General features: G+C 37.4%; 2 protein-coding genes across 4 annotated transcripts in view; one reads left to right on the top strand and one right to left on the bottom strand.

Annotated features, from left to right (window-relative positions):
- ZFYVE26 (zinc finger FYVE-type containing 26) overlaps positions 1 to 4,628 on the bottom strand; it is a 49,464-nt gene extending 44,836 nt beyond the window's left edge. For both annotated transcript variants that reach the window (XM_087721182.1, XM_087721189.1), the window contains exons 1-4: positions 4,512 to 4,628; positions 3,320 to 3,605; positions 2,479 to 2,557; positions 1,398 to 1,487 (exon numbers count right to left, since the gene is read on the bottom strand). In XM_087721182.1, coding sequence (XP_087577308.1) covers positions 1,398 to 1,487; positions 2,479 to 2,557; positions 3,320 to 3,510 — 360 coding nt within the window. In that variant the 5' untranslated portion in view covers positions 3,511 to 3,605; positions 4,512 to 4,628. The remainder of the gene's footprint in view (positions 1 to 1,397; positions 1,488 to 2,478; positions 2,558 to 3,319; positions 3,606 to 4,511) is intronic.
- An 18-nt stretch (positions 4,629 to 4,646) lies between these two features.
- Positions 4,647 to 13,965, top strand: LOC106544070 (galectin-related protein A). Of its 2 annotated transcripts, none has more exons than XM_014060220.2 (5): positions 4,647 to 4,820; positions 8,212 to 8,286; positions 9,481 to 9,569; positions 12,025 to 12,205; positions 13,055 to 13,965. In XM_014060220.2, exons 2-5 carry the CDS (start codon positions 8,260 to 8,262, stop codon positions 13,196 to 13,198), a joined length of 441 nt encoding a protein of 146 aa, XP_013915695.2. In that variant the 5' UTR covers positions 4,647 to 4,820; positions 8,212 to 8,259; the 3' UTR covers positions 13,199 to 13,965. The 2 variants fall into 2 exon arrangements, with proteins under 2 accessions (XP_013915695.2, XP_087577335.1); XM_087721209.1 differs by lacking the exon at positions 4,647 to 4,820 and adding an exon at positions 6,222 to 6,520.
- Positions 13,966 to 14,409: the final 444 nt, after the last annotated feature.

Genomic DNA, 14,409 nt, shown 5'->3' with positions numbered 1-14,409 from the left:
GTTATTTAACATGAATGATATTGCTAGGATGGTAGTTCTGAGTTTGGCACCATCTAAATGTGCTGGACTATAATATTCAGATAGTGGTTTGAAATTAATGAGAATTCTAACTCAATCCTTCAGGATATTACACTGTAGAAAACAACACTGTGATTAGATGTAGGGATATTGGGATAAATAATTGAGTATCAAACAAACACCCAGAAGAAAGTGGTGTCACTGTCCTTGCTGTGGCAATTAGTCACACTAAAATAATTCATTTAAATGCTTAATAAAAGAGGTAGGGTTTGCTATTCTGCTGCATATAAGAACAGGAGAAGAATATTCTATAACCTGGAGAGGACACAGAAACAAATCCAGAAACATAAACTTCTGACTGTGAGAGGCTATTGAAAAAGGCCTCTCTTGGTGATCTAAGTAACCAGGCAATCAATCCATCCTGATTTTATAGTTATTTCATGGCCTATCAAATGTAGCTGTCATAATAATCTTTCGCATTAAAACTTTGGATAGAATTGAATTGCTGTTGAAAAAGACAAATATGTTGAGGATTATTAGTTTAAGTTTATTTTATTGATTAGCCACTGGGCCATATTAAAGTGCAGAGTTCCAGACACAAATGTAAAGAGTATTAAGAAAAGGAACAACAACAACAAAAACAAATAGAACTGTCAATATAATTCCATTGTGCAACAGCATTTGAAAATTCTGATTGCTGCACTTTGAACAATAAAGTACTAAAAGTAAATATATGGAAAAGGCAATCAAAGCGATCAAAAGGCTAAAACAACTTCCTTATGAAAAAGACATATATGGAATGCAGATGGCATATAAGAAGATGTGTAATAGGTAACATTGGACAGGTAATGTTACACACAATAGACAAAATAAAAAGAAAAACATTTCTTTCCCTCTCTCAAAATACTAACTAGAGCTGTGGTTGAACTGAACTGTGGGCGATCAGAACAGAACAGATTAAAAAAATTACTTATTAACATTGTGCAGTCAAGGTCTATGAGTCACTATCACATGATATAATGTTATCTAACAGTTTGAAGAGTCAAGATAAATCTAGGGAGCCATCAGTTGCTGGTGATATGCAAGGTGGCCATAATTTTTTCCTGTATCAGAGGCATTGTATTTCTCAACAATGGATCCTCAAAGAAATATGTAGGAGGATCCTGATAACCTCAAAGCCTACAGTAGAAGGCTCCCTTGGTTGGTCACTTACATTTTTACAGTAAGTGTAACACTGAACAAATTAGCACTCTTGTCTATCCAGCAAAGTTCATATTATATTAGTGTTCTGAATTCACATCCAACCTGTATGAACTAAATACTGTGTTCAGACATGTCTGCAGTGGAAACAATCTGTTATCTTTAAAAAGGAACCACACCTTTAAAACACCAAATGGGACATCCTTTTCCAGTTCTTCTAGGAGAAGCAAGAATTCAGTTTCTCTTCGGAGAACTGCTGGGACAGTTTTCTAGAATTATTAAAGAACAGATAAGAAAATGTAAGAAAAATATAGCAAGTACAAATAAGAATTGATACTATATACCATTGTGGTATATAGTTTCAGATGTTTAACACCCAGCAATATCTATCTACCGTGATATTTCTCTAAACAAATGGACTGCAGTTTTATTTGCAATTGCTCCCTCAACTACTTACTGGTATATGAACCCACGTTTGGCTCAGATTCAAGGGTTCCACTGATTTTAGGTATGCATATAGTTGGGGAAATTATGTTTGCTACTCCCAGATTAACTTAGAAAACTGCTCAATTTCTCATTAAGTGAAGAGGTGAATCTGCAATGGCAGCTTTGCAGTCAGGAATTGCACGTTAGACTGATTTTCAATGCACAGGAGCAATACAATTTAAAAATATGAGTATCTTTGCAAAAATTCAAGAGTGTATTCTATTATGAGAATTACATTATAGGAGTATTGTATATTGATACAGTAATTATATTATTAGAGGGTATTTTTGCCGTTGACCTCTGGTGACTGCTAAAAGACCCTGAGGTTTTATGGCAAGAGTTTGGAAGAGATTTACCATTCCCTGCTTCCTAAGGCTGAGAATGACTGATGCAAGGTTATCCAGCTGGCATTGTGTCTAAGGCTTGTGTCCATGGTTTCCTGGATACTAACCTGATGACTTAACCATTACACTAAACTGCAGCCTTTAAAAAAAATGCATTTTTTTCTATTGAAGCAATTTAAGTAAGAATGCAATATGCCTATTTTGATTGCAATCCATTTTCCTTTGCATTGTTCAGAATTATTTGCTGAGCTTCTTCCTAGCCAGCACTAGTTTAGTTGACTTATTTGGCGTAGGGTAATTGAAAAAAAGTCTTAAGACTTATTATTGTAATTACTCCAAAGTTGATTCTTATATTTCATTGCTACTGCAAAATTTATTTCTATCCTGGATATAGTATTTTTCTACATAAGACTAAAATGTTTGTCTTTACCTGTTTGTGTGATAGCCATTCCTGCAATACAAGCAGCCAAAACCAAGCAAGTTTTTGAGGACTGTGCTTTGATTCACTCCTACAAAAATAACATGTAATCAAGAATACATTTATATACTATATGTTTTTTTTAAAAAAATACTCTTAATCATGTTTTAAACTGCAACCATAGCAGGAATTACACAATAGTCCAGAAAACTGTAATTCCCACAATTTCACCGCAAGCTAAATAAGCACACATTGTAATCTCACTCTTCCTAACTTTCTACGATCTCAGTCACTTGGACTTCTTCCATCTGCCATAACTTTTAGAAAATCTGCAGCAATTGATCCAATTTAATTCTGAGAATAAAATAATGGAAAATATTTTTCCGGGGTAACCACCAGGAAAGTGATTTCCCTATGTGTTCCATTAGCCTCCAAATTTTATATACTCTAAAAATGTAGTAAACCATTTAAAAGCTAACATGCAGTAGTATTCAAATCTTGTGAATATCAGTATGTTAGCACCACCAGCAGATTTAAAACTCTGGAGTTTCTTTAATTCCTGAAAAATATTCTACATTAGTGCTAAGCATCAGAAAGACTGCTCATTCTGCCTCTAACCACAACATGCACGTTAAATTCAAAATAAATTTTAGCTGGTCTACATGGAACAACATGAAAAATAATTTCAGGCTTTAGTACATTAAAAATCTACCTGCAAGGTAAGCAATCACAGTGAAAGCAATTGAAAATTACTTGTCCATATGCATGTACAGGATTGCATTATTACATGTTATAAATGATGAAATCCTCTTTTCACACTATTTTCACCCATTTGTGATTGAATATAACTTACCTCAAACGGGAAGGGCAGATTATCAGGGCATGAAGGATTTTTTCAACCTTTTCAGAGCCATCATCTTGCAACTGCTGTAACTGAGGGACGCAGGCCCGTGCAAGTTCCCAGTCTCCCCTTTGCATACATTCAGAGAAGAACCAGAAGAGTCGTTCAAGTGATACTGCTTCCTCCCTACCAAATGGATACATTTTCCTGCTTCAAAAGGCAAAACCTTGATTCATCAGCTCCTACTTTTAAATATATTTCATATATATATATACAGCTGTTGCTTACAGTGTATTTCCTAAAATGAAAAGATTTTGGAAAAAGGAAAAAAAGAATTTTAGTCTTTCTCAAACGTTTTAGCCAGCTAGAAAACTACAGTAATTGTTTTTTTATTTAAAATTCTAAATTCACCACTCTCCCTTGTAGCTCAGCAGGTGGAGAAAAGTTTCTTTATTGACTGATTCCCCAGTCATTTACCAACTTTCCAAATCCTGACTCTACCAAAATCTGCACCAAAAATCAATAATAACTTGCAAAAACATCCTTGTTTACATACTACTCATTTCCCTCAGCAGAACTACTTAGCTAATTCTGCTGGGAAAGTGTGTACAAACAACGTTTGCAATATTATTTTTGCAATTAGGAGAAATTGTAACTAGAAGTCCTCATTAAATCAAAATTTCCAGGCATCTATCCTTCCTGAGGGCTAAATGTATCCAATTCACATGATTTCCACTTCTTCAACAAGTCCTCTGAAATAAGTCCTCTAACTCTAGCAGACTGGTTAGCTCCCATAAAGACTTGTTTTTCCTCTGGCTCTTGGCTGCCATCTAGTGGTCGTCCAGACTCCCGCAGCCAGATCGGGTGGTCCTACACCTAGGCAAAGGAGGAATACTGTAGAGCTTTGACATTAAGCAATGCCCCATTGGGGTCTGACTACCTCAAAAACTTTTCGAAGCCGCACCCTCATGAGTAAGCCGCCGTCTGCATCACAGCAAACGCAGGCAATAACAGGGGAAGGTCTGCCCGTCTGGATTTGCTGATGGACGCGCCGTCTCTTGTGATGAGAGCAGCCCTTGCAAAACTTTCCCAGACATGAAAGTCGCTGCTTCGGTCTTGGAGTTTGATCTCTCACGGTCCCCTTGATCCCTCAAATCTCCGCCTTGTAAAAGAGGTAACTGCTCTCGCCTCCAGCCTGACTCACCTGGGAGAACCCCCAAAAACAGTTTTACTATTTTCTGCGCAAGCTCTCCTTCCCGATGCCATCGAGCTTGATGGCCGCAGCCATGTTGAACAGCGGGTCAGGTGATCTAACAGGCCAGTGACGTCACGGGCGGACTGGAAGGGAGATACGCCATTGCTTCGTCGGGCAACGAGTCAGAGCGGGCGCCGTCATTCAAACGGGCAGGCAAAGCCGGCGCTCACGCTTTTCCTAGAGTTCTTCGTCGGTGTCTCCCGTCTTCCTACCTGTTCTGTCCTGTCCCGCGGAGGGTGCGAGTGCGGCTGCGCAAAGGTTCTTGGCTTTACAGTTATCCCGAGTTGCTCTGTACGAATCCTGGCCTTAGCGGCCGTGTCCGGCTTCCTACATCTGGGATCTCCCAACCCCGCGTATGGAGCAGACGCTGCTTCTTCCCTTCAGACTCTTTTATAGGAAAAGACAGGAAAGCAGAGAAAGGATTTCTCTGAGTCCTGAAAGGTGGAGGCAAAGGCAGTGATTCCCCCTCCCCTGATCTTTTCTATCCAACGTGTATGTTCGTGTGGGCACGCACAAGTCCATGAAATTTTGTTATAGTATACAAAAGTGATTTGCTCCCCTCTTTAAATTTAAATTTCCTAGTCTGGTCTACGTTCCCGTGATTTCTTGGTAGTCTCCCATTCAACTACTAATCCAACTCAAGTTTAGTACTTTTCCCCCAAGGCGAATTGGGGAGTGGAACCTGTGCTGTGAGGTCCTTCAATGAAAAAGAATTAGGAGTTGCTTTGAGCAAGAGTCTCAACCGACATTTCCAAATGGCAGGTCCATTTTCTTTCCTAGTGAAAAAGCCCAACACTCTAGGATAATGGTTCTCAACCTTCCCAATATTACGACCCTTTAATACAGTTCCTCATGTTGTGGTGACACCCAACCATAAAATTGGTGCCTTGGTTCCTAAGACCATCGAAAATATGTGTTTTCCGATGGTCTTAGATGACCCCTTTGAAAGGGTCGTTCGACCCCCAAAGTGGTCCCGACCCACAGGTTGAGAACCACTGCTCTCGGAACATTCCCAGAGTTCAAAACACCGTTTTATTTTAAACCAGTGGAATTTATACATAATTGATAATTCTACTCTCTCTCTCTCTCTCTCTCTCTCTCTCTCTCTCTCTCTCTCTCTCTCTCTCTCTCTCTCTCTCTCTCTCTCTCTCTCTCTCTCTCTCTCTCTCTCTCTCTCTCTCTCTCTCCCTCCCTCCCTCCCTCCCTCCCTCCCTCCCTCCCTCCCTCCCTCCCCCCCTCTCTCTCCCTCCCTCCCTCCCTCCCTCTCTCTCTCTCTCTCTCTCTCTCTCTCTCACACACACACACACACACACACACACACACCAGAGGTGGCATTCAGTAGGTTCTGACCAGTTCTGGGGAACCGGTAGCGGAAATTTTGAGTAGTTGAGAGAACCAGTAAATACCAACCCTGACTGGCTCTACCCCCATTATTATCTGCCTCCCGAGTCCCAGCTGATCGGGAGGGAATGGGGATTTTGCAATAACCTTTCCTTGCCCTACCCACCAAGCCATACCCACAGAACCAGTAGTAAAAAAAAATTAATACCACCACTGAGATAGATAGAGATGGGTGGATGGATCGATGGATGGATAGATAGATAGATTTTATATATCATTATATAATTATATTTGTGAAACAATAGGTTAGGAAATAAAAATTATTTGACAAATCTATCACTTCACAGATAATCCTGGTGTCAAGGAATGGACCATTTTATCAGAGAAAGGTTTCGTTCAGAATCATGGTTGCTATCAAATCTGGCCAAGCAAGATGTAAAGCATTTGAAAGGAGAGCTATTTCATAAAGTTGGTTAGAACAAAAAAGTGCTAATGCCGCAGTTCTTTTGGGAAGACTCCAGGGACTGCTTTTAAAGCACGTCATAGCTGACAACACATGTATGTGCACGCCCAACTGCTTGAGATCATTGTCAGTCCCAATGAAAATGATTGTCCATGTAAGCACAGCCAGCTATCTTTCCACATTATATCCTCTATAAACACCTTTTCCTCTTTTTGTATCATTGAGATTCGGATACTCAGTATAAGTGTCTCTGGAGAATTTGTACTACTTGAAGACAGCTGGTCATTTGCATTCTTTTGGAGAGTCATCAAGGCCACCTGGAGGTTTATTTCTCATCAGGGTCACCCGAGTAGTGCAAATGGGTGTGGAGCCTTCTTGGAACTATTGAAAGGACTGTGTTATAGAGTGAAAATAGATCCCCCTCTTCTGTTGAGAGAAGGCTACTCAATTTTGACATAGATGGCCTCTTTGATTCCTCTTTCAAACCAGTGATCCTCTCTGTCCCAAATGTGGACTTTGCTGTCTTCAAAAGAGTGGCCTTTGTCTTTTAAAAGCAGATGGACTGCTGAATTTTGTCCTATACTGAGTTTAGTTTCACGGAATGTTCCTACCTTGTAACTTAAAGATCCTTGGGGGGGGGGAATGAAAGGAAAAGAAAGAGGGCATTTGCAGTGGGATGGGCAGTGGGGTGGGAAAGTAAGGGGAGTTTGCTTCTCCCAATCTGGGCAAAAATGGAAGCAGTGCCTACTGAGAGATTAAGGATTGAATGAAGCTTCTAGGGTTGAAGACTGAAAAATCAACATAAGATGATTAAAAAAAAACAGCAACTGCTGTCCAGCAGAGAACATTGTCCAGAGCAAAATGGATGCACAGGGAAGGGGAATTGCCAGGTGCTGCAACGGATCTGAGGCTGTTAGCGGAACAGCAAAAAGAGTTGGAAGGGCTTAACACAGTTTGGGCCAGAAAAGAGGATTTTTGAACCAAAGCTGAAAATTCAGGTGCAGAGTCCACATGCAATAGGCTGAGTGTGGGAAGAGGAGGATGACATTACTTCCTCACACAGGAAGTGACCTCTACTGGCAATGGGTCAAACAGTATGTGCAGAATCTCCCCTAAGACCATTCAGTTTGCTCCAGGATTCTGTAATAGTTTAGTTTCCAAAACATTAACATTTCCAATTGCACATTCCATGAATATAATCTCCATTATTTATTTACCATTACATCACATTGGTATTAAGCTTGTTCATCTTTCATCCATATGATTGCAATATCTGAAAATCAAGTTCATAAAGACATTGGAATTGTAGCTGGTTGATCACATATTTAATTATACTGTTTATTGTGTCCTGAAGAGAAGAGACCCTTTGTTGGAAACATGAATGTGTCTGAATGGAGACCACCAAAATCTTTCATTATATGGCACAATATTCTCCAAGTATTGATTTACAGACGACATCATCTTCTCAGAGATTTTTTCTTGGATGGTGCTATGTTATGGTTAGAACCATGCAAAAACTACTTTTTAATTTTTTATATGTTCCCCCTTCCTGCCTTATCTGTAAGCCGCCCTGAGTCTCTCGAGAGTGGGCGGCATACAAATCCTAATAAACTAAACTAAACTAAAACTAAACTAAACTAAACTTTTTGTTGATCCTTGGGAGAGAAGGCAAAGCAACTGAGCTTCCTTCTTACTATTCTGGTTGTGTTTTGAAGATACTGACTATTGTGACTCAGCTATATACAAGGGTGAGGTCTAGCTGGTGTTTTTCAAAGATTATGCTCTTCATGACATCCCCTCTTTATTCTTATCCTTTTTGTTTCTTATGTGAATGTATAAAAACAGGAACAAAAGTTTTTGGATCATTTCTAAAGAACATAGCAAGCCAAAAAAATGACAGAAAATGACAAGTCCACAAATGTAAGTAAACAAAACAAAACAAGACCTACTTCTGAGTAACTTTGTTTAGAAGGGTAAAAGAAAAAGGTGTATTGTCTGTTTCATAAATTTGAAACTAACTAGATAAAAACTATTGATTCCTTGCATTAATCATCTTTTGTTTTAAAATTGAAATTGATTAAAATTGCTTCTTGATATAATTATTTTATGGAAATGATTGGCAAAGTTAAGAATCAGAAATATTTGCATAGCCTGAAGTATTGTTCACTTGTAAGATTATTTAGGCTTCAGTATAGCCAGGGAAAACTACAAAATATGCACGGTTATCATAAACATTTAGAACTATAGATTTTGCAAAGAATTTAACTAAACGAGAGTTTCTAATGTGTGGGGGGATTAATACCCAAAATGATTTTATATACAATATTTAAGTATGAATAATTTGCATTTGTATAGAGAGGGAGTGTATAGAATAGACATACATCCCTGTTCATTTGAAATACTTAGAAAGTATCTCTCCGTACTGTGTTCAGTGTTTTTCCATTGCTGAACAAGATCTGCAACGAAGTAATAAACAAGTTGAACAGAAAATGGAAAGGAAATAGTAATCTTGATTTACCAAAGCTGTGGAATATAATTAGTCTGAAATGAAATTCTGTGTGTAAACTGTAGTATCACAGAAATTGCTCCAGGGGCCTAGATCATCTAAGTTGCACTATATTCCAGCAAACCACCTAAAAAATATAAGAGTTCTAATGGTGTGATGAATAACACAGTGTTGAGTTTATTCAAAGTAGACTTCAATGAAATCCATTTCACAGAACTGAGCTGTCTTTCCATTTTCTTCTTTATTGCTGCAAATTTTCAGAAAGGCATTTACAGATAGGAGAATAAAATCATTGCATAGATAGGTTTGTAGGTTAATGATGAACATGATTGTAATTGTTGCCTAGTTTTCCATGTCATTATGTACTATAGAATTCTAGAGTTGGACACCAAATTCAACCCAATGCCTCATGCAGGAATCCAAATTCAAGCCTTCCTTGTGGGATGGTTTTTTAGTCTCTCCTTGAATAAGTCTAGCAAAAGAAAGTTTAACATTTTTGTGGGTGATTAGAGCTATTATCGAAACACTCAGAATCTTAGTAATTTTTTAATGTTATAAATGTCATATTTAATCACATATTTAGAATGTTTTTTTAAAACCGCATTCAGGTAGAGAAGTATGTTGGTGAAATTAAGGGTGGACTGAGACCAACTATGAAAATCACTATTATGGGAATGATATATCCTAAGCCCAAAAGGTAAGTATGTGACCTGGTATTTGAGCTGCAGTTAAATTGCCCATTAGGGCCAAAACACATTATTTGAAAGACAAGACTGGCTGCTGGATTCTCTGATAAAAAGATTCTTTCTTTCTCTCTGAGAATATAAAAAGAATTGTGGAAGAAAAAGACATTTCTTATTACTGAGCAAGGCATTTTATTTCCAACAATACGTTTTTGTAATGTAACTTCCAAATTGAGGCCAATGGGGGAAAATGGGGGGGGGGGTGAGATGCATTCTGAGTTGTAAATATTGCATTGAAGATTGGATTAGATCAGAGGTACCAAAATATTGAGAGATAATGTGGTCATTTGGGAAATGTATCCAGGGTGCCATCAAATACATGTATAAATGAATTTTGTGTGTACAAGTTTTTCCCCTTTTGGTTTTTCTCATTTTCTGAATTCTTCTGTCTTGTTCACTTTTCATCAAGAAAATACATTTTCATTCATCACTCATTCCGTAATTTAATATATATATTTATGTAAATTTATATCCTTCTCAAATTCATGGCTCTTGGTGGCTCTCAGCAGTTAAAATACCACAAAAATGTATAACAATTAAAAACAACAGACACATAATCAGCAGCCAATGTACAAACAGAACAACCCACAATAAATCAACACAACCATTCCATGGGCTCTGCCACACATCTGGATCCCTGAGTTTGGTGACAAAATCTGTCTTAAGGACTTATAAAAGAACAGCACATTCATTTTATCATCTTTTGCTTGAATTGGAAGAACATTTTTAAAAAAATGACATTCCATGGGTAAATAAACTGAACAATGGCAGAATTCCTTTGTCACACACACCTTTTCTGTCCATGGCAATTTTAATGTAATTGCCAGCACTTATTTTTTCTTCATTTGCTCTAAACTCTATTTTTATTTCCTTCCTCAAACAATTTGCATATCACTGAGACTCCGGATGCATCTGAAACATTCTTCGATTTAAAATCTATCTGTATTTGTACAACTTAAGGCAGTATACATAATGCTCTCTCCTATTTTTCCTACAACAGCCTGTAAAGTGAGTTGGGCTAAAAGTGTTATGAGCCCAAAGCTGGTTTCTGTGCCAAAGGGCTAGAAAACACAGTCTCCTTGTTTCTTGTCCAATGCCTTAATTCTATACAAACTAGAAAAATAGTTTTATATACGGTAGTATTTTTATATTAAAATACATTATAATAATGTATTTTACTAATACATTTTAAGCTTAGGATGCTGTGGGTTTTGTTGGTTTTTCTACACCCAGACAAACAACACCATTAGTATTACTAAATCTGGCTGGCAAGAATCCAGCTCCATACCAGACAGCAGCAATGATTTAAAGCAATGGTTCTCAACCTGTGATCCATGAATGCTTGGGGTCTGTAAAGGCTTCAAGAAATATTATGATTTAAATCTTGAGTAAAGTCTTGGTTGGTTTGTGCCCATGGTCGATGGCCACAAAAGATATTTAAAGGCGGTCTGTGGTGAAGAAAAGGTTGAGAACTACTGATTTAAAGCATTTGAGAAAGCTTTACTGTCTTTTAGTGATTACCTGGATTTCTGCGGCCAAAGTCTGCTAGCCCACAAATACATGTTTTCAAATGCCATACTTCTGGTGGGTGTAACAGGTTCAATTGATGTTTTTTTAACCAATGGGGTTATTTTCTGCTTCTATTACACCAAGAGTCAGATTTATATCATACTACACAAAATGATGTCACCATCCCACGTCTTTTATACTGTTCAATTTGAATTGTGCAAATTGTAATCTGTCTGATTGATAGAATCACATGGATAATTCAATCAATGTTGCAAATAAATATGTAAGGAGCTCTCTATTGTTGCCTTCCTCTTTGTTTTCCAATTTCTTGTTTGTTTGTTTTTTCAATTTTTCCCCCCAACTATTTTCTTTTCATACTCACCCACAAGTTAAAAGGAGTAAAACTAACTGAATAGATTTGTTTACTATTGCTCAGACATTTTGATTTGGAAGCATCTATGCAAGACTTTGTTGTTTAATTGTAATCATTTTTTGGCTATGAGTTTCATTCACTTTTAGTATTATATTAACAAGGCTGAGTTAGGAGAAATATAGTTGCTTTTTTATGGCTGGAGTACATCATATTTGCTACTTATTGTACAAATAAATGACTATGTACACATGGTTAGAAAACGTTTGGGGTGGAATTTTGAAATTTAATGGTTGGGAAGATGCTGCTTTATAGATTCTTTATATTTGAGGGGTTATTTTATTCTAGGGCAATTATAGTGTTTTATTGTACAGATTGTTTTTAACATTTGGTACATCCCTTACAGCCTAGTGATAATGGGTGGCATGTAATATTATGAAGGAGAAAGAGAAAGAATAGCTCTTTATAAAACATGCTGTCATTTTGCATTGCTAAAATCTGTAATTATTTAATGCATTACTTTCTTGTAGTTTTTCAGTGACTTTGCTTTGTGACTCCAAGGATGATCACACAACCAGGGATATTGGATTATTACTTGTAGTCAGCTTTAGTGAGAAATCTATTGTCCGGAATTCACAAATTGCTGGGAAATGGGGCAAGGAGGAAAAGACAATCCCCTACTTTCCATTTACAGCAGATGACTCATTTAAGGTAATATCTTTCTCTCCCTCCCTCTCTCTCTCTTGGATTTGAAGTATTGCACATTCTAATAAGTTTATGCCTGGCAATCTGTTGTCCAGTTCTTGAGTGGTTGCGGTGGCCTAGAGTGCAAGACGCTTGCCTCCCACTCGAAAAGAGGCAGCGATAGATGCTTATGAGGCACAAGGAGAAAATATCTGCTGTGAACTCCACATCGGTGTCAGGAAGAGCATCTGACTAGAAGATGCTCAGCTCTATTCAGTTGCCCTGACTCCATCCCAAATAATGTAAAAAGTGGGGAAAAACTATGTTACCTAATTCCCATTGTTAACTGACAATCCTCCAAATCTTCAACAGCAACATTCTCCAGCTCTTCAAATCTTTTGACATTTCACTCTGCAAGAATTCTAAAATCTATAAACAAGGTCAAAAATATTGACAAAAAAGTGTGGTTCCAAGCTGCAGGAAGTTATGTTGTAAGTCGCTCAGAATTATTGGATATGTGATGGGTAGCAAATAAATTTTAAAACAAACAAAACAGAAGTTGCCTACCATGCTTTAACCTGGAGTGACTGAATTTGTGACCACATTCATACAAAACATAGCTTTCTGTTTTACTTTCTACAGGAGCAAGAAGATAAACTAAACCAATAGTTTCCGGCCTGTTGTTTGGGGTAACTGGTAGTCTTTAAGAGTACTTGGTGATGGGTGCATTTGTACATGTAGCCCAAATCTTATATCTTAGGAGTTCACTGAAGATTGGAATTTTAGTGTTCTTGCTTGAAGTATTAGACACTTTACCTGCGAGATGTGTGCATGCCAACTTTCCAACAATTTCTTTAGCCTGTTGTTCATTTTCAGATGGAACTTTTATGTGAACATCAGCAGATTCGAATCCTGCTTGACGGACGTCAGTTGTGTAGTTTCAATCACCGTGTGCAGCCTGTGCAAAGGATGACTGGTTTGCAAATCTCAGGAGACCTCAAACTTACCAAGGTGGCTTGAAGAAAATAATAAATCCAAAATGCCCTTCTTCAATGTTGAGCTACCAACACTCAGCAGGTGTTAGGCAAAATGACCAACTGCAAAAGATCCTAGGAGTTTTAACCCAAAGCCTGAAGGGTCACACCTTCTCCATCTCTGTAATAAATAATCCCCTATCATTACAGCTGTTATTACGGCAATAGGTGATTTTTCAATTTCTTTTCTTTCTTTCTTTTTTGCCTTTATGTGTGCATCTGAAAATGTTATGTTTTCTTACAATTCTACCCCCTCCTGCCAAAAGAATTTAAATGTTTTTTTTATTTAGTTCAGAATTCTGGGAGTCTTGCAGGTCTATTCTGTTACATCTGGTTGAAAGCTTTGGGATGAGAGAACTGCAGGTGCACAGAGATTTTATATTAATTTCTAAGAGGAAGACAACTATATGCAAAAGATGTTTTCAGTATATTTTTTTAACATTGTGAAGTAAGCTACACTATGTTCATTGTAGCTTGTTCCCAGGGAAATTGTATGCTATGTTGAAAAAAATGAAAAATAAAATAATTGTGTGTAACTATCTCTACTTTATTTAAATAAAAACAATATTTTTGTGTTGCACTGAACTTCATCTCACTTTTCTCTTCAATTACGTCCAGGGCATTCTCTTAGCAAAAACAAACAACAACAATATTTGATTTGAAGAATAGATTCCAGTGCTGAATCAAGTTTGTGCTACAAAAATCAAACATTTTTATGTTATTGATGGTTACTGTGAATCTGCCAAAATGATTTTATACACAATTGTCAAATGAGAGCATCTTTTCCTAAAAGTACAGGCTCCTATTATGTTAACTGGGATGTTTTCTCCCAACATTGTCTACACATGGTTTTCTACACAAAATTTCTCAGCCCTGCCTATCTTACAGGGTTGTTACTAAGTTGGGGGGTGGGGGGGAACCCATGGGTGTTGCCTCAAGCTCCTGCATAAAAGTCAGAATATAAATTACATAAAAAATAACAAGCAAGCATTTAGACATTATAAAAATGCAACTTTCATCTTGTGAAGATAATTAGCCAAACAATAAGATAAAATTGGCACTCTTATAATTTTAATGAAATAAATAAAATAATGACTGTATAAATCTGAGGTCTGAATCCAACTAAAAAACAGTTAAATTAAGTCAAATGGCAATGCTGTGGATAACTTTAGGGATATGCTAGAATAAATTTACTAC

Source organism: Thamnophis sirtalis, unplaced genomic scaffold (assembly GCF_051295495.1).
Source record: "Thamnophis sirtalis isolate CommonGarterSnake01/CBP01778 unplaced genomic scaffold, rThaSir2_p1.2 scaffold_1, whole genome shotgun sequence".
Classification (NCBI taxonomy): Eukaryota; Metazoa; Chordata; class Lepidosauria; order Squamata; family Natricidae; genus Thamnophis; species Thamnophis sirtalis.
This window is presented reverse-complemented; position numbering and strand designations above follow the sequence as displayed.

Coding starts and splice junctions, on each gene's coding strand:
- LOC106544070 (XM_014060220.2), top strand. CDS start 8,260: ATGACAGAAAATGACAAGTCCACAAAT. Junction 8,287..9,480: donor AAAATGACAAGTCCACAAAT/GTAAGTAAACAA, acceptor AACCGCATTCAG/GTAGAGAAGTATGTTGGTGA. Junction 9,570..12,024: donor ATATATCCTAAGCCCAAAAG/GTAAGTATGTGA, acceptor ACTTTCTTGTAG/TTTTTCAGTGACTTTGCTTT.